The following is a 25,854-nucleotide window of genomic DNA, read 5'->3' as shown; positions in this document are numbered from 1 at the left end:
CTTCCAAACAAAAATTTTTACCCTCGAAATAAATTCAAGAGCAATGGTGAAACACGCGGGCATGAATGAGGGAAACCGTAGGGCAGCCTCAATATAAACTAGAAAGACGTGAGCCAGAATCAAGAAAGAATTTCGCTTACTAAATTCGCACCATGACAGTCATCAGTGCGTTAATTGTGATGCGCAAATCAAATTGAAATGCGTACAGAGGTTTCCTTAATTGAAAATTTAAGCTTACTGTTCCAAGGTAACTTCGAGAATTTATAGGAAGATGATGGGTAACCCATAAGAACAGCGAGGAACGCAAAGTTACTGGAGAATAGGTAGAAGGAAGAGGATTCCGAGCATAAAGATTAGAATTCCTTGACGGGGAATTGAGCAACGGACCGTTTTCCTTCCGGGCCGATGTCCAAGGCAGTACTACGCCTGGCCACGTACACCAAAAATATGCTGATGATAATTAGGTACCAGTGTCTGATAAAATTACATCGTGCACGCATTATATACTTACTAATGATTCTCTGAGTATATTTACGCGAATGAAAACATACGCGCGGCATAATGATGAAGAGTGTAAGACAGAATTAGGAAAATGATCAAGTATCACAACAAGAATTGCTGTGTGTCGAAAAAATCAGTGTATCAAAATGTTGGTTTTTCCCGCGGCGTATGGGTTTTCTGTCCCTCCCATGTTTCCCTCTAGACTCCTTGATCTCTTGCAAATGGTCCAATTACCGACGCACAGAGAACCACAACTCGCCTCTATAGGGCAGTTACCGTTTTTGGAAATACTGGTGAAATTATGACGTGTGTAGAGGTTATTCAGGCATTAAACATGCGACTGTGAGGTAGTGAGACTATAACTTTTAAAGATCAAATAGGCAGTAACATGAGGTCAATATCCTCTTCTTAACGAAGTAGATATTTCTACAAGAAGTGGAAGTTTGTATGTGATGTGAAAGTATCATTTTATGTAAGAATATTTTGTCTCCTATCTATTTTTCTACTGCGTGTATGTATCTGTGTTCGTTGTAAGAGTGATCATTGCTCAGTTGACCGTTGCCACCAGGAAAATTGCCTCATTGCAACGTAATTCTTAATAATAATAACATCTTACATGAGAACAGCATAGGACCAATTTGGCAGATATGTGGTGATGGTAAATCGTAGCAACATGAGATTATAATAGTTCCACAAGATTGATGGGATTGAGACTCCAGGGATCTAAGAAGGAGATATTAAACTGTCATGACATAAACTGGATGGCTACTACAAGGGAGTATTTCCCCTGTACACGGGAAGAGTAGTGTCCGAGAGAAATTTCACGAGCAAAGGAATCATTTACCAAAGGGAAGAAATGTATTCAAATGAAAGGTGTGTGGATCATACAATGTTACTGTCCCGATACCTAGCGGCTGACGAAGGATGATGAAACAATCTTTTCGGAGGCTTTTGTTAGGTGTTCTCAGAAGGATCGATGAAATTAACTTGAAAAACATGAAGACTGAAAATTGCAAACGAGTAATTTTTACGCATAGTAAGGGTAAAGAGATGTTTTTCAGCGCTTTTAAAAACATAAAAATGGGCATAATTAGTATTATGTTGGGATAAGATATTTTGAGTTCTATTTCAGCGCAGAGGAGACAAACTTGTCCCCAAATAACGATGAGCGTGGATAAGAATAAGAGTATCTAATGGCATGAGGGGCAGCTATATTGCAGTTGAATATTTCAAGAAGGAATACTATATGTGTATGGCAGAAATTTAATTTTTGAATAAGATATTGAGAAATCTACCAGAGTTAAATAGTATTCAGGAGTTTCCCATAGCCTGCTTCTAAACAATATACTATCTATCCTAGCAGCATACTTGCCATTTTATTAAATTTATTTAACCTTATTTTTGTTTTTTGATTTTGGGAGGAACAGTTAAAGGTAATTATTTTGTACCTTCCTCTCCGAACTAAAACTTTTAGTTATTCTCAGTATTTTGTTTGATCTTCTGATTCGAACCTTATAATACGATGTAAACAACATCAGGAAACTTTTTCGCCGGCGTTTTAAACGTCTCCTGGCTTGTCCTCTTCGTGACACGGCGTACATGAATCAGTTTCCCGTAATGTTGCAAAGGAAACACTTGGTTTTTCCACATAAAATATTTATTCACGACCTAGGTTTCGACGCTCAGCGTCATCTTCAGGTGAAATACAGGCCAAAATCTTTCTTTATATAACAGAAGGAATGGGGAGGTGGGGGGGGGGTGTGTATGGATGTAAGAAAGGAAGAGGAGATGGTGGGGGAGGGAAAGGAGCGGGATTGGGGTATTACTGAGAAGGAGGAGTCAAGGTTAGTCGGCAAAAGTGACTCAAAGGTCAAGGAACGTTGTTACCACGCTCTTGTAAGGCCTCATTTAGAATACGCATGCAGCGTGTGGGACCCGAGTGAAAAAGGTCTCATTCGGGAAATTGAGAAGGTTCAACGCCGGGCAACCCGTTTTGTAAAAAATTCCTACGATAAAACGCAAAGCGTTACCGAAATGCTCATGGATTTGGGGTGGGAATCATTAGAAGAGAGACGATTCAATGCAAGACTGAAATTATTAAATAAATTCAGATCCGCATGTTTCAGCACCGAGGTCTCGCAGATTATTCGTACTCCTACATACATTGGTCGCTTGGATCATGCATATAAAATTCGGGAAATAGATGCCAGGACTAGCCGACTCAAGGACTCCTTCTTCCCACGGACAATACGGGATAGCAACTGTAGGATTATAGATAGTAAAAATTCCACTTGCCACCCTTCAGTGTCTAAAAAATAATTAGTTCTACTTAAATGCATGCTCCTCCACTAACCTTATGTGTTTGTTATAATAACCCATTCTTTCCGAATGACCTCATTCGTGTTCTGTTCATCTGTTTTTAAGTTTCCCTTTCAATCCCTCGTCCCACTCCGCGGGGGGAAATTCCTGCTACCTGCAACGTTGGGTCGAATTCCCTTCCTTTTACTGTCTCTTTGGGGGGTTGAGTGTTTTGTGGTGCATTTTCATGTGGTAGTGATGTTTCACATTCTTGCTTGTTGTGTCGTGGCTTGCGTGTTTTAGGATGGCTTTCGTGCTGTATCCTGGGGTGCAGTTTTTTGTTGTTTGGCGGTGTATGTGTTTGCATGAGTATTGGATGGAGGGAGTTTTGCATGAGTGTGTGCGCTGCTGGGGTGTAATTTTCCGTGTTGTTTTTTGCATGTGGTATTTTTCGTTTTTACGGTTGGTGACCTAACACCCCCCGCCACACGCCCTTGCGGCGGCTTGCGGGGTATTATGTAGATGTAGATGTAGATGTAGTCTCCGGGGGGGGGAGAAGGGGGGGGGAGGTTAAGGAAGCATGGTAGGGAAAGGGTTGCCTGGCGGGGGTCCGCCTTGGGGTTAGTGGAGATAGGACAAAGAGTTTGGGAGTTTAAGGTTGAGGAGGGGTGACCGGGAGTTACATAGCACGTCGTTCACTATATTACAGGAAGAATTTGCTCTTTCCAATATCTCCATATTTTCCAAAATGTCCAACCGGGGGCCTTTTCTTTCGAAATGGAGAAACTCCACGCTGAAATCACTCTTATGGTTCTGGTCAATCAAATGCTTGGCAAATTGAGATTTTCCATTACCGTTCTTCAGGCAGGCCTGGTGCTCCTTCACACGTTCTCGGAACTTCCTTCCCGTCTGGCCTACGTAGACGGCGGAGCATTCACAGGTTAGCTTGTACACTCCGCTCCTTTCCGATTTTGGGATTTCGTCTTTGTTATTTGCGAGGATGTTTCGCAAGTTGCGTCTATTGTAAAAGGCTGGCTTTATCCGTTTTTTTGGTAACACTTTAGCGACCGAGAGAGACAACTGTCCTAGGAAGGGAAGCCTGCGCCACTTGGCTTCTGAAAAAACATTATGATTGAAACCATATATTAACAGCGTGCTTAGTTTTTTTCTTTTACACTGGTATAAACGGTCAATTAATTGGGGCGTGTAACCATTGCTGTGCGCTATCTGTTTAATAATAGACAGTTCTTTCGCAATATTGCGCGAAGACATGGGCACGTTAATTACTCTATTAATCATTGCATGAAAAGAAGACAGTTTTTGAGAAAAGTGGTGCCTGGATGTGGCATGGATTACTTGATCTGTGTAAGATTTTTTTCTGTAGATTGCAAATTCCAATTTCTGATTGACTCTAGTTACTACTAAGTCTAGAAAATTAAGAGAGCCATTGCTCTCCTTTTCTAAAGTGAATTTAATGGATTTGTTGATTGAGTTAATGAACATTAAAAAATTGTCAAGTTGTCTCTCCGATCCTGACCATATACAAAAAACGTCGTCGACATAACGGAACCAGCGATAGACGTTATTCACTAAGGAGTTGTGGTGAGCAAAAATGTCTCTTTCCACCTGACACATAAAGATATCGGCTAATAATGGAGATAGGGGTGACCCCATCGCCAGCCCTTTTGGTTGTTCATATATTCTCCCATTGAATTTAAAATAATTTTGCGCAACGCATGTTTTTAGACCTGAGCACACTTCACTTATAATGGGGAACGGAACCGCCTTCTGTATGAGGAGGTCTTCAGCTCGCCGAAGACCTCCTCATACAGAAGGCGGTTCCGTTCCCCATTATAAGTGAAGTGTGCTCAGGTCTAAAAACATGCGTTGCGCAAAATTATTTTAAATTCAATGGGAGAATATATGAACAACCAAAAGGGCTGGCGATGGGGTCACCCCTATCTCCATTATTAGCCGATATCTTTATGTGTCAGGTGGAAAGAGACATTTTTGCTCACCACAACTCCTTAGTGAATAACGTCTATCGCTGGTTCCGTTATGTCGACGACGTTTTTTGTATATGGTCAGGATCGGAGAGACAACTTGACAATTTTTTAATGTTCATTAACTCAATCAACAAATCCATTAAATTCACTTTAGAAAAGGAGAGCAATGGCTCTCTTAATTTTCTAGACTTAGTAGTAACTAGAGTCAATCAGAAATTGGAATTTGCAATCTACAGAAAAAAATCTTACACAGATCAAGTAATCCATGCCACATCCAGGCACCACTTTTCTCAAAAACTGTCTTCTTTTCATGCAATGATTAATAGAGTAATTAACGTGCCCATGTCTTCGCGCAATATTGCGAAAGAACTGTCTATTATTAAACAGATAGCGCACAGCAATGGTTACACGCCCCAATTAATTGACCGTTTATACCAGTGTAAAAGAAAAAAACTAAGCACGCTGTTAATATATGGTTTCAATCATAATGTTTTTTCAGAAGCCAAGTGGCGCAGGCTTCCCTTCCTAGGACAGTTGTCTCTCTCGGTCGCTAAAGTGTTACCAAAAAAACGGATAAAGCCAGCCTTTTACAATAGACGCAACTTGCGAAACATCCTCGCAAATAACAAAGACGAAATCCCAAAATCGGAAAGGAGCGGAGTGTACAAGCTAACCTGTGAATGCTCCGCCGTCTACGTAGGCCAGACGGGAAGGAAGTTCCGAGAACGTGTGAAGGAGCACCAGGCCTGCCTGAAGAACGGTAATGGAAAATCTCAATTTGCCAAGCATTTGATTGACCAGAACCATAAGAGTGATTTCAGCGTGGAGTTTCTCCATTTCGAAAGAAAAGGCCCCCGGTTGGACATTTTGGAAAATATGGAGATATTGGAAAGAGCAAATTCTTCCTGTAATATAGTGAACGACGTGCTATGTAACTCCCGGTCACCCCTCCTCAACCTTAAACTCCCAAACTCTTTGTCCTATCTCCACTAACCCCAAGGCGGACCCCCGCCAGGCAACCCTTTCCCTACCATGCTTCCTTAACCTCCCCCCCCCTTCTCCCCCCCCCCGGAGACTAACCTTGACTCCTCCTTCTCAGTAATACCCCAATCCCGCTCCTTTCCCTCCCCCACCATCTCCTCTTCCTTTCTTACATCCATACACACCCCCCCCACCTCCCCATTCCTTCTGTTCAGGTCAGGTCAGTAATACGGGCTGCTCCAAGCTACGCATTGTGGCTCATGTCGGGACAAACGACGCCTCGGAACGTGGATCTGAAGAGATCCTGCGCTCCTTTAAGGAGATGCACTCGGAGGTGAAACGAGTCGAGGCAGAGTTGAAGGTCCCAATTAAATTAAGTATATGTAGTATTGTGCCGCGTTCAGACCGCGGAAGGCTCGTTTGGAGCCGCATTGAGAGTTTAAATGAGAGATTGCTGGGATTTTGCCGGGGAATCGGAGCGGACTTCGTTGATCTGAGGCCCGTCCTCTCATCGTGTCGGGTACCCCTTAATCGCTCCGGGGTCCATTATACTGCCGAGGCATCGCAGTTGGTAGCGCGTAGGTTACACGAACACGTGTCGAGGGTTTAGCATAGCTGGTAGGCAAGAGCGTAGGTCATATATTGGGAAAAATAAAGTAGAATCCAGCGCTTTTTGTCAATTCAGTTCAGGTAATGCCTCTCAAATCCCCAAAAATATTGAACAAACAAGCACTTGCGTTAAAACAACATATAACCCACGTAAATTTAATAAAATTGGTGCCTCTACATACATAACAGATAGCAATGCAAGTGAATGTAATTCTTTTGTCTCTGTTCACCACGAATCGTCTCAAAACAGTTTTGTTAGCGTACATAAAACCGAAAAACAAGAAGTTATTAGCCATATTAAAATTATAACATTAAATTGCCGTAGCATTAGAAACAAAATATCGGATATTGAACATATTTTCGTCAGTACAAACGCAGACATAGTAGTTGGAACAGAAAGTTGGCTCACGGGAGATATAGCAAACAATGAGGTTTTTCCAAACGGTTTCACAATTTACAGAAGGGACAGACAAAATAGGTTGGGTGGGGGAGTATTCATTGCAGTAAAGTCACATCTTAGTAGCCAACGATATGAATGCGACGTAGATGACATAGAAAGCGTTTGGTGCAACATTAAGGACTACAACGGCAGAAGCCTATACGTGTGTTCATTTTATAGACCCCCAGTTTCTAACACAGATGTCCTACACAAGCTCGACGAACAAATATCCACTATCAGCAGCAGACAAAGCAACAGTATTACTATAATCGCTGGTGACACAAATCTACCGTCAATTGACTGGGAAAACTATTGCGTGGGAAAATCTGCCAAAAACAGAGATTCATGCCAAGAACTCCTTCATATATTCACAAAACACTCCTTAGAACAAATAGTTAAATCACCAACAAGGGGCCAAAGCATACTAGACATCTTTGCGACTTCTATGCCCGAAATCATTACTAACATTGAAATAATAGACGGAATCAGTGACCATAAGGCTATTCTTGTGGAGTTAAAAACTAAGTTCGTCAAAATAAACAAAGAAAAGCGTAAAATATACCTATACAACAAGGCAAATTTTAACGGACTAAGAGAATATTTAAAGATAAAATTACCGGAATACAAGACAAAAACACTGACAACAAATACAGAGAACACTTGGAATTATTTCTTAAATATTTTACGCGAAGGAATAAAGACGTACATCCCGTCCAAACTCAAATGCGACAGTAAGGAACCTAGATGGTACAACGGGGAAGTCAGATCGGCATTAAGAAGGCAAAGAAAGCTACAGTCAAATTTCAAAAAGAGTTTAAAAAGTGACGATATAAGTTTTGTGAATACAACCAAACAGCTACTAAAAGAATGTCGTAGTAAGACGAAAAGTATTATGCGCACAGCACTACACTCTTTTAAATCTAAAATGCTAAGCGAATATCTTGAGGAAAATCCAAAGTCATTCTGGTCCTATGTTAGGGAAATACAGGGTAAACGTCCCACTGTTCACTCTTTGAACACGGAAAATGGAGAAATCATTACAGATAGCGTGAAAAAGGCAAATATTTTAAACCATTTTTTCCAGAGCGTCTACAACAAAAACACAAACGCACCAAACGATCCTCCACACCCACCCGGGGAACACATGAGCGATCTTACACTGACCAAGCAGGGAATAGTACATCTGCTCCGTAGTATCAAAGCACACAAGGCACCTGGTCCGGAAGAAATACCTGCTAGAATATTAAAGGAATTAGCTGACGACATTGCCCCATTTTTACATATTGTTTTTCTAAAATCGATAGAAGAAGGCTCAGTGCCTCGCGACTGGAAGCTAGCCCATATAACTCCCATCTATAAAGGCGGCGATAGGGATAAACCAACCAATTACCGACCCATTTCTTTAACATCGATCTCTTGTAAAATATTGGAACACGTTATTGTCACTAACATTATGAAATTTCTTGATAGTAGGAAAATACTAATCCACAACCAGCACGGATTTAGGAAAAGCAGATCTTGCGAAACACAACTTGGTCTCTTCATTCACGATATACTTAGATCGGAAGAAAACAACACCCAAGTCGATGCAGTATTCCTGGATTTCAAAAAAGCCTTCGACAAAGTCCCACACAATAAATTGTTACACAAACTTAAATACTATGGGATCAATAAGAAAATAATTAATTGGATTAGGGACTTCTTGTCAAACCGCAAACAAATAGTAGTCATAGATGGGTTGTGCTCAACGGAGAGAGATGTTACTTCGGGCGTCCCCCAGGGAAGTGTAATAGGGCCTCTTCTGTTCTTAATATACATAAATGACTTAAGCACACACGTTAGTAGCAATCTAAGGTTATTTGCTGACGACACGGTGATATACAGGGAAATAAGGAGCCAACTAGATCGCGAGCTACTCTCTAGAGACTTAGACAATATCTCGGGATGGTGCAATAAATGGGGATTAACACTTAATATAGATAAATGTGCAGTTTTGAAATTTTGGAATAAAGGAAGCGAGGAACAGGATATAAACTACAAAATAGAGGGTTCAGTATTGACTACGGCAAATCAAGTTAAATATTTGGGGGTTGTTCTAACACCACGCATTTCATGGGGAGCACATATCAGGACAATATGCGGATCAGCTTTAAAGAAACTTGGCTTCATAAAACGGGTGGTGGGGAAATGTAATGAAAAAGTTAAAGAGAGGTGTTATTTTGCTCTAGTTAGACCTCATTTGGAATATGCCGCAAGTATTTGGGATCCGTGGGAGAAAATTTGGCAAAAAGAATTAGATAAAGTCCAGAGAAAATCCGCTAGATTCGTTAAAAATTGTTATGATAAAAACACAAGTGTGACAGGTCTCTTAGGGGATTTAGGCTGGGAACCACTTGAAGTGCGGAGAGAACAAGCGAGGCTTAGACTTTTAGAAAGGTTCAGAACAAACGAGTTTAAATATGACACTGAAGGAATTATAATGGCCCCACACTACTTAGGTAGATCAGACCACAAAGATAAACTAAGGGAGATAGATTCCAAGACAGATAGGTACAAATACTCATTCTTTCCCCGAACAATCAGTAATCATAATAGCAAGAAACCGAAGTCACTTTAGAAATATTAAAAACTTTGAATTTACAAGTCGGAACAAAATTAAACACTATAGAGATGTTAGGTATACTTTCAGGTGCATGTGTATGTTAGTTGGTAGTTTGAGTGTTTGCATGTGTGTGGGGTGTAAGTGTTCATGCATGAATGTATGCCATGTTTTTTTTTTATATATGATTTTGTTGTTATTGCATGCGATTTTTTTTTTTTTTCTTTTCTAAATTATGGGTGGTGTCCTAGCACCCCCCGCCACACGCCCTTGCGGCGGCTTGCGGGGTATTGAGTAGATGTAGATGTAGATGTATATAAAGAAAGATTTTGGCCTGTATTTCACCTGAAGATGACGCTGAGCGTCGAAACCTAGGTCGTGAATAAATATTTTATGTGGAAAAACCAAGTGTTTCCTTTGCAATATGTATCGTTTCCACAAAGTGACGCCTGAAGCTATCTCCTTTATCTCAGTTTCCCGTAAGTTTCTTTTTGTTACGTTTTTACACAACCTCGTAGATGTCTTGTGACTTTCATCTCTTTTTTATTAGTTCTCTGTGTCCAATTTCAAATACTTTTAATATAATGCACATTTTGAGCATGCATATGAATAAAGTTCATAAATTTTCTCTTTTCTCCAAAATTCAGTAAAGTTCAAACTGGGCGAAATTATAAATTCCAATCTCGCACTGAGTATACTCACTTGCTCCCTCAATCTTTTGATCGGTTTATAAAAATTGTTAATTTGTTTGAAGGCAACCTGCAGTCCCATATGTCAATCACAACTCGGTATTTTGCTGCAACTCGTCTGCATCAAAACATGCCGTTGATATGTGATGCATGTACTTAAAATGGGATCCTTCACCTTACCTTACAGTATGCAGCGGCCCACGACATGATTCATTGCTTGAAAAAATGACTAACGGCGTTAAATTGTGGACTTAATGCAAGCGGTATGTTTTCCCTCATTCATTCAAAGGAATCAGTCGCTTATTTTAAAAGCTAATTAACATTGGATCAGTACTCATTTGGAAGGCGTTTCCTCCAGCAAAACTGACAGATGACGCAAGTTCGTTACAAGTTTATAGAAATTTTAGTATCTCTTTCATGGAGGGATGCAGTAGGGAGACCGAAAATGAATGAGAACGGACGAAACTTGGTGAGAAATGTATGAAAGTAAATTAAACGAGAACGATATCGAGAAATGATATAAATTTATTGTGGAAAATCTTTTTAGGCAAAAATTTAATTTTTAACTATGAAAGCTCAGAATCGGAGAATTTACTATATAAATGAAGTAACTTCCTCGAATTGAAGTCGTGATAGGTTCGCAGGACGAGATTTCGGCTACTGACTGCTTGCACGTGTGATTTTAATTAAACGAAATTATTATGGCACACCTCAGGCGAACCAAGACTTCTCAAATTATTATTAAAGTTACTTATTGAAGTTGATCATCAATGACTTTCAATTCTTCAATTTCAATAGGACATTAGCGAAAGTTAACTGATTTTATGAACGTCAGTTCAGTGTCGATAGAATCTACGCGAGCGACGGTCCAGCGCTTACAAGCCACTAGAACTTCACGAAACACTGATTCTCAAAGATTAAATCATTATTTTTTTTTAAATAAACAATTAAACTTCAACGTTAAATACAGTTTCTTGAACTTTCTACCAATACCAATTGCTATTCACGCATTTAATGTAGCATAGTTTTTCACTCGTTGCTCTTTCCCCTCTCAAAATATGTTATTATGTTGCTCACATGACTGATTATATGTATTAAATAGATATCTGCATTATTTCTATAACGTCTGCATTTTTGAATCCTTTCACACGAGTTATTTCTTCAGCATGTTGAAAAAAGGACTCTGATGCCCAGATACCATAAATTCTACTCCATATAATATATAATTCATTATAAGTGCCTTGGCACTAGAAAATCGGCAGCAACGAATAGGTGGTCAAATCTGACTTCAATGGGCTCGTGTATGTCTAGGGAGTTACAAATTTCGCGAATGAAATCATATTCATTCCTTTCGTAAAAGAGTGACGAAAAACTAGAGCTAGTGCAGTCAGGCAATAAAATAGGACAGAGGTGAGAAATAAAAAATTCGGGACTTTATGTTCACACTTAGTCATGAAAAGTAGTAACAGGCTCTAATTTGTTGAAATAAAACATTCGCAAATCATTGAATTGTCAATTTCCACCGCGATTTGTTGCGTACAATGCGTTTCAATGGGGACGCATCATGACGTACTGTGCTCCCACAAACGACAGTAAGCTAAACTATTATTGAAAATAAACTCCCTCCATACGAATACCTTGCTCCGTATCCTGAAATTAATTTATTTTCTTCCTCTCTACTTAATGCTCAGCGGTGCGCAGTGAGTTCCCCCACTGCCATGGTCTATTCCATGATGATGCATCCCTAACAAGGGGACGAATCATCTAGATTCCCTCTGCATAGCCGCAGTTGGAGTTCTAATAGTGTCGCATCTATCGAATTACATAATGAAGAAGTATTGTTCATTTAATATTGAATGAAACGGTCGTATGTCTATTCTCCAAGTATGTGTAAATATTCGTTAAATTTTCCTCACAAAATGTAAATAGCCAAGGGGTTATAGAATTCCAGCTTGGGTGGTTTAATTCTTGGCATTGAAGCCGAATAAGGCAGGAATGTCTTCAGTAAAACTATAGGATTAGCTGAAATTGAGCTGCAAACTAAGTGGAAGTTCAGAAGGGCGATGTAAAAATGTCATTAAAAGCACACAAAATTCTGAAGATCTTCGGGGATTTCTTTTGCGTGGGTCCATATTGCTGGGACGACGGTTTCGCCGGTGTTGTAGTCGGCCTCTTCAGGTCAGAAGTCATTTCCCACCGGAAAACGCCAACTGCAATACCGGCTCCATTGTTGTCCCAGCAATATGGACCCACGCGGAAGAAACCGCGTGTTGGAATTCAATCCAAATTTCTCAAAGTCTTCAATCGCCACACTCCGCGAGTTCAAAAATATTTGTTTCCAAAATTATTGTGTACGAACTGAACCCAAAAAAAGGCATACCGAATAAATTATTTTGCAAAAAAATCAAACAGGAATGCAAAAATAAATGCCTCGTCAAAACAAGGTACAAAAAATTTGAAAGATATGTGTGAAACTAAATTTCAAATTGTTATCGCAAATCACAGCAAGTTTGAACCACTTTTTTAACTTCCTTCGGCAGTTTTCATGAGCGCCAATATCTCCTCCAAGCGATGGCGCCACTTTAAAGGGGAGGTCGAATTCTTTAGGCATTAGTCAATCATTCCCCGAGCAAATAAATATATTCCACTGACTGCCGAGTGGGCACAGAGGGCATCCTTTCGCAATACCATCGCGAATTTCACAGTGCCAGGAATTAATTAGTTTGGTGTCCTGCCCTTTCCAATGGAGGAGAAGCACGGCGTGCGGGCAATCGAAACTGCAAAGAAGAGTTAAACGCGAGTACTCTGACGGAAATCGAAAATGCAACGCGGGAGACGAAAATAAATGAGTCGATATAAATATTCCTGTTCTCTGCTGAGGGTATTGAACCCTAACCAACTCCGCGCGGGATAACCAACAATGGTCTAGAAAAACACTACAGTAGTCAACCCAAAAGTTTGTTTGATTGGTGAAGGCAGAGCTTGCCTCTTATTTGGCTAATTAAGGAGTGTGAAATTCAAAAATCAGTGTAAAAAGGTCCTTTCCTCTCCATATACCACCATTGGTTTCCCAGGAAGATATGATACCCGAAACACCAAGCCATTGGTGTTCAGCTGGGGTGCACTGAATCGTCACTTTGTGGGACCCAGGCCAACCCAGGTACGACCAATACCGCCGATGGAGTCCCCACTTTGGGACTCGGGTCCTACTCCCCAGTAGCCCAGCACTCCTCCACCGCATTACCAAAAATGGTTAATTCTTTTATGCATTTTCTTCGGGTGTCAAGTGGAAGACGTACCGGGAATTTTGCGAAATCCCAGATTGAAACCAAAGCCTGATATTCCTAAAGGCGAGCCGTACGCTGAACATGCGAAATGTGGACGATGGGACGGCGGCAGGGGAGTGCAATCCTTTCAGAAACCCCTCCTTGTCAGCCCCCACCCAGCGATCACGACTCGTGGAGAGATGGAATTCATGACTCAGACGGAGGGAGCACTTCTCGACTCCGACACCCGAACGGATTCACATGCTTTCAGCCAACATGCCCCATCCTTCAAATTTGCAGATCCAGGCGCCCATTCCAATCTCCCTGCCATCAATCCCGCCCCCCAACGGAAGGAAGAGCGAGGCGGCCCGCAGAAGCGGAGACCCGCTTCCGGAGAAATCCGATAGGCAATCCTCGCGAGGTGAGACTCTGGGTTCCGTCGCCCGTGGTGGGGAGAGGGAGGTAGGGGGGGCATACCCCCCGCGTCGTGCCGCGCGCTCTCGCGGGGTTTGCGTCGCAGAGACCGCCAGCCAGAGCGATGGGGATGCAACGCTCCCTCGAAGCCTCGCTTCCTAGGGTTCGAGGGATTATTTCTGCCGGCGGCAGAGGGTTGAGCGCGGAAGGAGGGAGGGAGAACAATGCTCGCAGGATGGGGAGGGGGGAGAGGTGCGGGGGAGGAGAAATGGTGAGGGGGCGGGCGGGGGGTTTGAGGGAGCGTCGGTGGCGAGAGGCGCTGGTGCACGCTTCCCAATCGATGGCTGAGAGGCACTCTCGCGGCACCCGTTCTTGAGAGCCGCGCGTCGTGGCGCGGCGGCTGGCGTGGCAGAGGTGCGGGGCGGGGGCGGCGCAGGGGGTGGGCCACGGGAGGGGAGGCCGAGGGGGAGGTGAAGACGGCCGTGGGTGGGGCGCAGAGGGGCGGCACGGGGAAAAATCGAACCCCGCACGGCCCCCGACCGAGTGAGGGGGCGTGCGAGAGGACTGTGTACGCAGCGGCGGTCCCCCGCTGCGGCCCCCAGGGGGCGGGAGTGAAGAGGAGGGCCGGCCATAGGCGTGGCCGAAGACCACTCTCAAGGAAAGGTTTCCGGCGGCGGAGACGAGGGGACGAAGGGGGACCCCTTCGGGAGACGGGCGGGAGAGCGGAGACCCAGCGCGGAACGCGCGCTCGGACCAAATATTACTTACGCCCCAGACTATCTTTACGACTCACTCCGGTGTCCAATTTGATGAAACGACAATGGAATGTGGAAGAGCGTCATTTGCCTGATGGTGGCCGGACGGTTGATCTAATATTCTCGCTAAATAAAAGTGGACGGGTCCAATGCTCCCGCGGAGAAAATTACACTTTTATCACGCAGATGGAATAAAAATTTAAAAAGCTAAAGGAATACACATGTCGCGTGCGCCCTAAATGTGTGCGTAGTTTAGCCGTTAATTGCTTAGCTTTTCGCAAATCATCGTATTCGTGGGCACAGTTTCGTCTGAATTGACGCAGGAAAATAGGGACATGACATGTTTTACGTCTTCGTGAGAATGAAGAGGTCTAGAAACGTTTTCCCATTCTGTTAAATACATTATCCTGAAAAATTAAAGAAAAAATGCGAATGAGCAATGATAAAGAAAAAAAGAACGTAGAGAATAACTGCAAGGCCCTAAACGACAGGGGAGAGCTACTGAACTAAAGCAGAATGTTTGTAAGCAAACGGTTTCCAGACTAATAGGTTGGAGGAACAAAATATGGCGGGGCACTTAATTTAAATGACGCTGAGTCCTAGTAACTGATTGGATTTCTTCATCATTGATTTTTTTAAGAATTCATCATCTGCGAGAGTACAAATTCCGCACGAAAAGTCGCGACGCACTCCCGGCTGAGGCATCACGATTTTGGGCAGAAGAGTGGGTGTGGGAGTCGCCTCTGAGAACCCTTTCATCCCGTTCTCATCTCCAGACTTGCTGAAAGTCACGTAGTGGTGGGTTTTGAAACGAACCACATCGCGCTTCTCCGCACAAGCACATTCTAACCGCTGACCGCGTACTTCAAGGGTTTCGCAATGTTTTTCGAAGGAATCAGTCAAGCTGGCGGCGTTACCGTGCATTCATCACAGCAAGCCTTCAACTCACCTCGAGAATATCGGTGTTTACATGGAGACGTTATATTTGTTAACTAAGTGAGGTATTTAAAAAGAAAAGGAGTACGGTCTCTTAAGAATTGTGATGAGGAACACCGGGGAGACGAACGATTGTAGGAAAGAGGTTTACAAACTTCCAGAGGGACGAGGATTGCTTGCAGGGTTAAATACTGATCACAGAAATATCTTGCTGGGTGAATGCTGACCCCAAGGGTTTCATTTTAGCCCGTCATTATAACTGGTTAGGTGAGATCACAATGAGAAGACATGGGGCCGTAAACGTTGACGAAATTATGACTTGTGTCCAAAAAGCACAGCTCGTGACCAAAACAGTGTGCAGCCAAAGTCACAACTGTTCACTTCCCTCGCGATAGAATCTAATGCATTTACTTTCGAGCTCCTAGGTTTCAAGATCATAACACAATATTTTGCAATGACTGGTGTCCTAGTATTTCCTATCAAGCTTCATCACTATGCAAGTATCACGCTTGAAAGATACATAAAGTGTGGGTGCATTTTAAGAACATTTTGGAACTTTGAAAACCGCTGGTACACTCACGAGTCAATTCTGTCGAAAAATATTTCTTTCCACAATTATCCCACCCTAGGCAATCATTCATGAACAGAATCAGAAAAACATATCGTCAGTTGCCTTCATACCCCTCTACTTCCAAGTATTTAACACGGGGACTTCAGGTTCAACGATTTTGTGTCTCCATCTATTTCAAAAGCCAAAATATTTTTCGTGTTTACGATGAAAAATGATAATAAGGTGTAAAAACCAGTCGCACTCGCCCGGCATGAAATTTCAGTATTTACTGGATTACGGAACCACGCTTACGGCACCTGAATCGCGATCTGGCACAGCGAAATGACTGGAAGTATTAAAATATTATTGATCTGAAAGTTGGCTAAATATGGCATTCAAACCCGGGCGGATTTAATAAATCCCCTCCATTCAGAACTAACCATTAGCGCCCAACGATCCTCGCCCTGTCTTCTCTACTCAAATTCACCATTTATTCCAGCACATTACGTCCCCAAGATCCTCGTAAGTGTTAGTTTCTCATTAAACAAGTCAGAGAGTATTGCCCTTAGGCGTTTGTCTGTGAATATTTCATTACTCTTAGGGTATCTCTTTCATAACTTGTAGCTCCTATTGAGTAAAAAAGGCATTAGTTAGAAACATAATTATTACAAACATGTCGTTTCGTTAAGAAAGCAATTAATGAGCCTCTTACGAGGAACACAAAGAAGGTGTTGCCAAGTCATAACTTAGATTACGAGAAGCAGACTGGTAACATAACACTATTTTCCCACTTTTCATATTGTGCGAAGCAATCTCATTCAAGGAAACTTAATGGTTACCGAAAATTATTCCTCGTTAACGCTAACGGTGACACATTGATAAATTATTCCCAAATTTAATTGTAGATTGAGTCAGGGGTGAATTCTTTTACTATCACCACTGTTATTACTATACGAGATTGCATTCAAATTAGGATAATCTCTGAAACTGTTATCCTTCAACTGAATATTCTATTTAATCGCTGCATATGGGACCAAAAGAAAATGTTAAGAGGTGGTGACAATAAAAACTTCGTAATCCCGCATAAGCTATTTATTTGCACGATCTAAATGTGAACAAAGAGTTTCGTGGTACGCAAAGCCAAAGCATATCTTTGATGACGATGCCTGATTGCTTTCCTTATTATCCCTTCTTGCGTCATGGTCCATTTCTCCTTTGGCGGGTAAAAAATCATGGGAGTCCGACCGGTCGGCTCGGTAGAGGGGTTCCCCACCACTCTGGCGCACTTTACTTCAGTCGCCTCCGGGCATGCGTTGAGACAGGAGGTGGATCTTCGTGACGTGTGATTGTTTGTGGTGTCGTCGCGCCAGCATGGAGTGCACCGTCGAGCAACGATACGCAGTGAGGTTTTGCGTTAAACTCGGGAACTCCACGCCTGAGACCCTAGAACTCACTAAACAAGCTCATGGGGATCATGCCTTAAGCCGCACAAGAGTTTTTGAGTGGCACAAAATGTTATAGGAAGGCCGGGAGCTCGCCGAAGACGAGCACCGTGTCGGACACCCGACAACCGTTCGACCCGATGCTCAGGTGGCCAAAGTGAAAACGTTTTTGGACTCTAACAGGCGTTTAACCCTCACCCTTATCAGTGAGGGAACCGGCTTTTCAGTCGGCACCGTCTACACCATTGTAAGAGAGGATCTTGCGACGAGGAAAGTGTGCGCGAACCTGGTGCCGAAAGTCTTGAGCGAGGAACAAAAACTGTCGCGGACGGAAATTTCGACAGAACGAAATTCGGCACGGCAATGTTGCCTCGCCCACCCCATACAGCCCCGATCTGGCTCCACCTGATTTTTTCTTATTTCCGCGAATAAAAAGGGAGATCAAAGAATATCGGTTCGACTCCATCGCGGCGGTTCAAGCGGCGACGACAAAGGCTCTTAGCAGTATTCCGAAAAACGACTTCCAGCGGGCTTTTGACGAGTAGCAGACGCGATGAACTAATTGTATCGATGCAGGAGGAATGTATTTTGAAGATTATTAAGTAATTGTAATGACAACTATAATACATTTTTCATTCTCTGCCTGGCTTCCCCCGAGAACAGACGTGCTCGAGCTCGCTCCCTAGAACCGGTTCGACCCTACCTGAGACTACCTGTGTGCCTACTGTTACTTCTTTGCCTCTGTGTTTGTTCTTCCCTAGTGAAGTGTAGTTTAGTGTTAGCTTTAATTTTGTAAAATAGTTTAGTTTATTTAGTTTTTGTGTTGCTTGTTATTAGGTTTTAATAGTGTAGTGGTATTCCTAGTGGGTACTCTTAGTGGCTTGCGGTGGTTTTCGTCCGTCGAATCTAATTGGTTATCGGTGAGTGCTTTCTTTTCTATACTATCTTTTTTATTTACTTCCTTTACTATCTTCCAAAGCGTTACTTATTGATTGAGCTAAATTTATCTAACCCCTCTTAGAAATTTTAGCGCAGCGTATACGGGTTAGCTTTTGTTGGGAACTCGGTAGATAAATAAGAATGGCTTCATCTAGGTCCCCTGTGGCCATGCTCGAAGGCACTGGCGAATGCGCGGCTTTAAGGGCCCGTATCGTCATGCTGGAGAGAATGGTTCGGGAGCTTCGATCGGAGATCGCCGGCCGGAGGGTTCTCCTCCGGAGAGATGATGCTCTGGGTGGAAATACGAAAACCCGCCACGCTCATAGGGATACACAGATTCGTCAGATGCTAAACGTGGCTGGGCGATTAGAGACCTACCCCGTGTCCTATCCCTCGACGAGGGAGTGTCTCACGTCCGTAGGTCGGACGATTGGAGGGTCGTCTCTCGGGGCAAGGGGAAGGTAACGCTGCGGCGAGGATTGGGCTCTGCGGAGGCAGAGTCCATTTCAAAAAGACAAGGCAGGGGCGGCGAGTTAGAAAGTGGAATATAGAAGCATTAAAGGGTTTGAATAGGAAGGAGTACCAACAGGCGGTAGAGGAAAACATGGAGGATGATAAAGTGTTAAGTACTATCGAAGAAAAATGGGAAATGATCAAGAAAGGGTTATTTAAATCCGCAAAAGACACTATTTGAATCATTAATGCGAAAAGGACTAGGAAACCATGGATCACGGATGATATGATTACAAAGATGGATGAGCGGAGAAAATGGAAGAATATAAATACAGAATTAGGCAAAATAAAGTACAAAGAATCAAACAATAAATTGAGGCGGGCAACAAATAAAGCAAAAGAAGAATGGTGGAAGACGCAGTGTGAGGGTATGGAAAGTTTGCAGACGAAGGGTGAAATTGGTGCGCTGTACAGCAAAGGTAAATATTTATCGGGAAGTAAAAAAGGGAGATCTATGCTAACAGTTAGCGATAAGGCGGGTAAGATAATATTTGACACATGAATGATCCAAGAGAGATGGAAGGAATGCATAGAAGAACTGTACAGTAAAGAACTTACAACAAAAAATTTAGACATAGAAAAGGAACATGACGTAGGAACGAAGGAATCTGGCCGGAAGGCTTTGTGAGATCAGTTTCTGTTCCTATTCCGAAAAAGGTAAAGGCTAGATCATGTGAGGACTACAGGACAATAAGTTTGAGATCTACAGCTAAAGCTAGAGTTGTTCTCAGGATCATGAACAAAAGGATAGAGAGTAGAGCAAATGATTACTTGGGGGATGATCAGTTTGGGTTTAGGAAGGGGAGAGGTACGCGTGATGCCATTGCAGTAATGAGATTATTAATCGAGAGGAATATGGAATACAACCAGGAGGTATTTGCCTGTTTCGTAGACTTCGAAAAAGCGTTTGATAGAGTGAATTGGAAGAAACTAATGAGTATTCTGCAGAAAATAGGGATAGATTGGAGGGAAAGAAGGCTAATCCGCAACCTGTACATGTCTCAGACTGCTCAGGTGCGAGTGGGGAACGGGGAGCCCGGATGGGCAGTGTTAGGAAGAGGTGTAAGACAGGGTTGCGCATTACTTAGACAGATCAGACCACAAAGATAAACTAAGGGAGATAGATTCCAGGACACATAGGTACAAATACTCATTCTTTCCCCGAACAATCAGAAATCATAAGAGTAAGAAACCGAAGTCACTTTAGAAATATTAAAAACATTTAATTTACAAGTCGGAGCAAAGTTAAACACTGCAAAGCTGTTAGGTATACTTTCAGGTGCATGTGTATGTAAGATGTAGTTTGAGTGTTTGCATATGTGGGGTGTAAGCGTTCCTGCATGAATTTATGCCATGTTTTTTTTGGTAGTATGAAATTACGGGTGTCCTAACACCCCCCGCCACACGCCCTAGCGGCGGCTTGCGGGGGATTAAGTAGATTTAGATGTAGATTATCACCGTTGCTGTTCAACCTGTATGTGGAGGAAATGATAAAAGAGACATGGGAAGAACTGGAGGTAGGAATGAAGGTGGGCGGGGAATTCGTAAAATCAGTTAGGTTTGCTGATGACCAAGCTTTAGTTTGTCAGTCAGCCAAGGGGTTGCAAGCATTGCTGAGTGAATGGGAAATTCAGTGCGACAGGTATGGGATGAGAATCAATATTAATAAAACAAAGGTTATGCGATTTTCTAGGAAGAAAAAGGCTAAGCTTAACATTAAAATAGGAGGGCAAAAACTAGAGCGGGTAGAACAGTTTACGTATCTCGGTAGTGTTTTGGACCAACACGGTCAAAGTAGTAGGGACGTAAGGAGAAGAATTGCGCTAGGCAAAGAGGCTTTCACAAGGAGGAGGGAGTTAATGACGGGGATGTTGAGTAAGGATGTTAAGAAAAGACTCGTAAAAACTTTGATATGGAGCGTAGCTATGTACGGCGCGGAAACGTGGTCATTGAAGCAGGAGGATAGACGTAGACTGGAGGCTTTTGAAATGTGGGTGTGGAGAAGAATGGAGAAGGTGAAATGGACAGAGAAGAAAACAAACGAGGAAGTACTTGGTATGGTGGGCGAAGAGAGGGGTTTGTTGGGAGCAATCCTATGGAGGCAGGAAAAGTGGCTAAAGGGGGTATTGACCGGCAGCGGGATGTTGAAGACTGTAATTGAGGGGAGAAGGTTAGGCAAACGAGGAAAGGGAAGGAACAGGATAGTGATGTTGGACGGGATGATGGGAGGAAGAAAGTTCTCTGAGCTGAAGAGGGACCTGATGTAGAGTAGGATGTTGTGTTTTGCTAGGGGCCACAAATTATTTAATTAGATATTACGTCCATCCAAAGACCTACCTTAACCGGTTGATTACCTAATAAAATAAAATAATATATATATTTATTTATTTAGTTATTTATTTATTTATTTATGTATATATATACATCGTATATAGTTTAACGTTTAAACACTTAAATGACGTAAGTATTTCACATGAACCTCATATAATCCATTGATAAGAAGTGTTTACATATATTTATAATTTCAACTAAGTAGCGAGTTTTGTTGAAAAGAGATGTTGAAATATTAAGTAAAATATTTTATTTCAGTAAATTCAAAAGCTGATACTATATTTACTAAATGAAACACCTCGTTACGTAGTATCATAATCATGGAAGTGTCTAAATAAAATTGAATTTGGAATTGCAGAGGGTTTTTTATTCTATTCTGTTTCAATTTCAACTTTAGGCTACTAATACGGGATTTTATTGTAAATGCCATCGTCGAAAACTTCTGACAGCTTTTATTTCCAGGTGCTTGGATGCATGTGGCATGACTCTTGAAGAATAATGTATGATTTTCGTCCGAGAGTCTTGTTGTAGTCTCTACACGCTCCGTTAATGAATCGCAGTCATAGGTGTGCCATCATCCATCAAAGGATTTTATGCTCTCTCAACGAGGATAGTGAAGAATTCACCCAAGCAGAATGGAGACCAGGAATCGAGTAACCAATGAGCCACATTATTGTTTCTTCTTGAAGTGTTCTCTAAACACTCGCTAAATTCAAACTGAATAACCTGACTAGGCTTAAGAACTGACAATATTTCCATGTGATAGGTCTCTTTCTCCGACTTGCCACCTCTTGCCGCATACACCGATTAAATGCGTCGTTTTTTAGATATATCTCTTGCCAATATACGAGATATCATTGGGAAGGAGCACAAGCCGGAAACATGTAGGTTACGTTCCAAAGGAAATTACCCCGGAGGTGTAACATTTCAAACTTGATTTTCGATCCCTTCTTAGAGTCCCGCTTGAAGACCGATCAAATCTACAACGCTGCCCATCGGAAAATCCGTTAACCTGTGAGCTCCTGTAGCCTTTAATGCCGAATAAATAAATTTCTTGGAAATTTCACTGCTTTAAAATTAGCCTCGAAATATTACTTCGCAATTCTTGAGATGAAATTTATAATGTAGTGTAAACTCTTAATTGAGACCTCCCTTAATTTATAAGTAGCTTAAAAATATTCACCTCATGTCTCACTATTTGAATGGTCAATATCAAGCATTGAGCCGTCCACCGGTGTACGTATTCATTTATGTCTCGTGATAACTAAACAATTGACCCGGTAGCAAACGGCCCAAAGCATGCACTTTCGGGTTATAGGATTATAAACGCATTTACCACTAAAAGTATAAAAATTACATTCTACTTTTAAAATGTTCGCAATATTTCACTAATGATATTCGTCAATTGTTGAAAAATGGAATGCAAACTTCGTTCTGAATCAAATGACAAAGTTAGGGTAGAGCTAAAATACAAATTAAGTTTATTTGTTCCATTCTTTGATTCAATCATTTATGAAGGAGTTTTAATAATATATGTCCGTTTTCTGTGCTCAATATTCCATTTTATACGAATGATCATTCTTTTTATTTGAATCGCCTTTTCTATCCTTTCACCTGATTCCTCCCGACAACATTCTTTTAATACCATTTTATAAATGTTTCGCAATCGATTTATCCCTCTCCTCAGCGAGAGAGTTTCCCATTCTTAGGACAAAATACTGCTATCACCTATCGTGACAAAACTTATATTACGATGTGTGATTGTGAAAGCACGAATAGAAAAATAAGCGAGGGTAATGAGAGAAGGTTGACCGGTATGTATTTAATTGAACGTGGGGAGCCCTATGTCGTCACCTTCATGCACCTTTGCGGAAAAAATAACCCGTAAACCTATGCTTCAATAATTTAATTTTTTTGAATTATGTTCGCCGACCGTTTAACATTTAAGTCACCAAAACACGTTTGCACTTCAGACGCTAACCCGCTTGCCATTAAATATTCAAATTAGTTCCATCTGGAAACTTTTCTGATACCTCTGCTTAAAACGAAAAACGTTTTGCTTCCTTGGGTCCCTTTCGACGATTCTTCCTGATACCGCATTCGAATCATTTCATTGTGAAATCCCATATTTTAGGTGTTCATCCCAAATGCGATTTAAGATGAACATGGAATCAAAATAGAAGTTCTCGCCGTCGATAGATCACACAGATGATTAATAACAAGTTTTTTAAATTTATTTTACTTAGCTTTCCTCATAGTTTACACACACACGTAACATAGAAAATACAATGTGCTGAGTACAAGGTGTGATCAAAAAAAGACCGGACTGATTTTATTCTGCGGAAACCGTTCAACGGATCGAAACGAGACACAATGCGCCATCTATCGACATATCTGACGACTAAAACGAGATGTATTGTGTTTGTTTACGTCGAGTCGTTACGCAGCAGCAGCGGTACCTGTTCGTTGCCGCGTGCAACGGCAGCAATGAAGAAGCTAGAGGAACGGCGTGTGTGCATGAAACTTTGTTTCAAACTTGGCAAAAGTGCTACGGAGACATTTGGAATAATTCAGCAAGCCTTTGTTAATGAAGCTATGAGTCGAAACCAGTGTTTTGAGTGGTATGGCCGTTTTAAATCGGGCAGAACCAGGACAGATGAAGATTCACGAACTTTCGGCCTTCCACTTCGACCGATCCCGACCATGTCAAATTGCTGAACGATTTTGTGCGGGAAAATCGCCGTTTAACTGTTAGGGAGATAGCCGAGGAAGTGGACATTAGTTTTGGATCCTGTCAGACAATTTTGAAAGAAATTTTGGGTATGGCCCGCGTCACTTCAAAATTCGTCCCGTGGGTGCTGCCTTATGAACAGAGACAAAAACATGTGGGCATTTGTCAGGAACTCCTGGAGCCTAGCCAATGCCAACCCAGAGTTTCTTAAAACCTTTTTTTTTGTTTCTAGAGTTAAAATCAACCTTGAAAGGGCGCCGATTCATCTCTATTGCGGACATTAAAACTAATTGTACGGCGGGCCTGAAGAGGTTCCCTAGGGCGGCTTGCCCGGCAGGGTTCGAGAGCTGGAAGAAACGTTGGCAAAGGTGTGTCGTCAGCTAAGGCATTTACTTTGAAAGCGATAAGTTCGATTAAGCTGTATCCGTCGAAATAAACAAGTTATAAAATCAGTCCTGTCTTTTTTTGATCACACCTTGTATTTCGAACAAGCATATTTTGGTCAATATATTGGTTTTACTTAAAGACATTTAGTATAAAATATTTAGATATACTTAATGCATATTGCCAATTTAAGTTGCTAGGGTTTTACTCAATGAAAAATTTTGACTCAAAAATATCTGACCTATACTAAAACACATGATTATAATAAATATTGATGAATATGTTTTATGTTTGTATGTGAATGTAATAATTGTCATTTTATGATGTTCCATCAGAAATTGCCCATCCCTGAGTACATGAAATCATAAATTTATTTCAAGGACCATTTTGTCAGGCTTCGTAATATTCATGGTAAAAACCCTAATAGCTAAGATTTTTAAGTTTCGATCACTTCTGGCCGAAGTTCATCGAATTCATTCATTGCTATTCAATCCAGTGACTGATAACGTACAAGGATAAATATAATATTGCTGAACGTATCTCTTTTTCACAATGGAAGCATTTATTTCTTATTCCACTTTCAACTCAGAAATTACTCTTTACCCGGGCAACAGCAAAGAGTGCAGATGGTGATTAATCAATCCAACGTCTGAAGTCATAGATGGATCCGTTAATTTCGCAATTCTCCTTTTCTGATGAATACAACCTTCTGAAATAGAAGAGACGTTTCACCCACTTGTTTGCGAAAAGAAATTATAATTTCTAGTCTTACACTAGCATTAGAATTTGATACGCATTACAAGAATTAAAAAACCAAAAATGTTCAAATTTACTTGCTCTGCGTAAGCTTTAACCTACATGAAATAATTCCAATTCTAGGTAAAATACAGCCAAGAACTCTGTACACTCAAAAACAAGTCTATGACATAAATTGCTTATGAAGGTCACTCCGTAGCTTTTAGTCTTGAGGATTATTCAACAATCAACCGAGACGGAATTCTTAAAAATGGAATATAATAATGATGTTGTGAGGCAAATAACTACGAGTATATCCTTACTTCCATCCCATGTGATTATTTGCTCCTTCGTCAACCACAGTTTTTCATTCTTAAAAATAATGACCGAAGAGCGTGTAATGGAATGGCGCTCCGGAGGGCAAGCACATTTGCTCGACCCGCGTGGCATGACCCCCCCCCCTCAATCCTTCCACTGGAACCGGCCGATCCTTCGGGGACGGACGCCGATCGGGAGACCCACCTGTGCACACCTCAAAACCGCGGCCGGCGTGCCCTTGAAGTCGACAGTTCCGGGCGACGGCACCGGGCCGGGGGACCACCGTGTCACTGACTTGCCCCTCCGGAAGCACGAGCCGTCTGGAAGATCGGGGTAATCGTCTGAAAAGCAGCGAGGAGGAAGATAGAGTGTAAGAATAAATCCCATTGCGGTGATCAGTCCAATGCTTGACTCGCGG

General features: G+C 41.9%; 1 protein-coding gene across 1 annotated transcript in view; it reads right to left on the bottom strand.

Annotated features, from left to right (window-relative positions):
* Positions 1 to 25,854, bottom strand: part of LOC139689434 (tensin-1-like) — a 297,006-nt gene that overhangs the window by 223,136 nt on the left and 48,016 nt on the right. Inside the window, exon 2 of the mRNA XM_071586557.1 lies at positions 25,641 to 25,777. Coding sequence (XP_071442658.1) covers positions 25,641 to 25,777 — 137 coding nt within the window. The remainder of the gene's footprint in view (positions 1 to 25,640; positions 25,778 to 25,854) is intronic.

Source organism: Hetaerina americana, unplaced genomic scaffold (genome assembly GCF_022747635.1).
Source record: "Hetaerina americana unplaced genomic scaffold, ioHetAmer1.1.p SCAF_23, whole genome shotgun sequence".
In the NCBI taxonomy this organism is placed as follows: Eukaryota; Metazoa; Arthropoda; class Insecta; order Odonata; family Calopterygidae; genus Hetaerina; species Hetaerina americana.
This window is presented reverse-complemented; position numbering and strand designations above follow the sequence as displayed.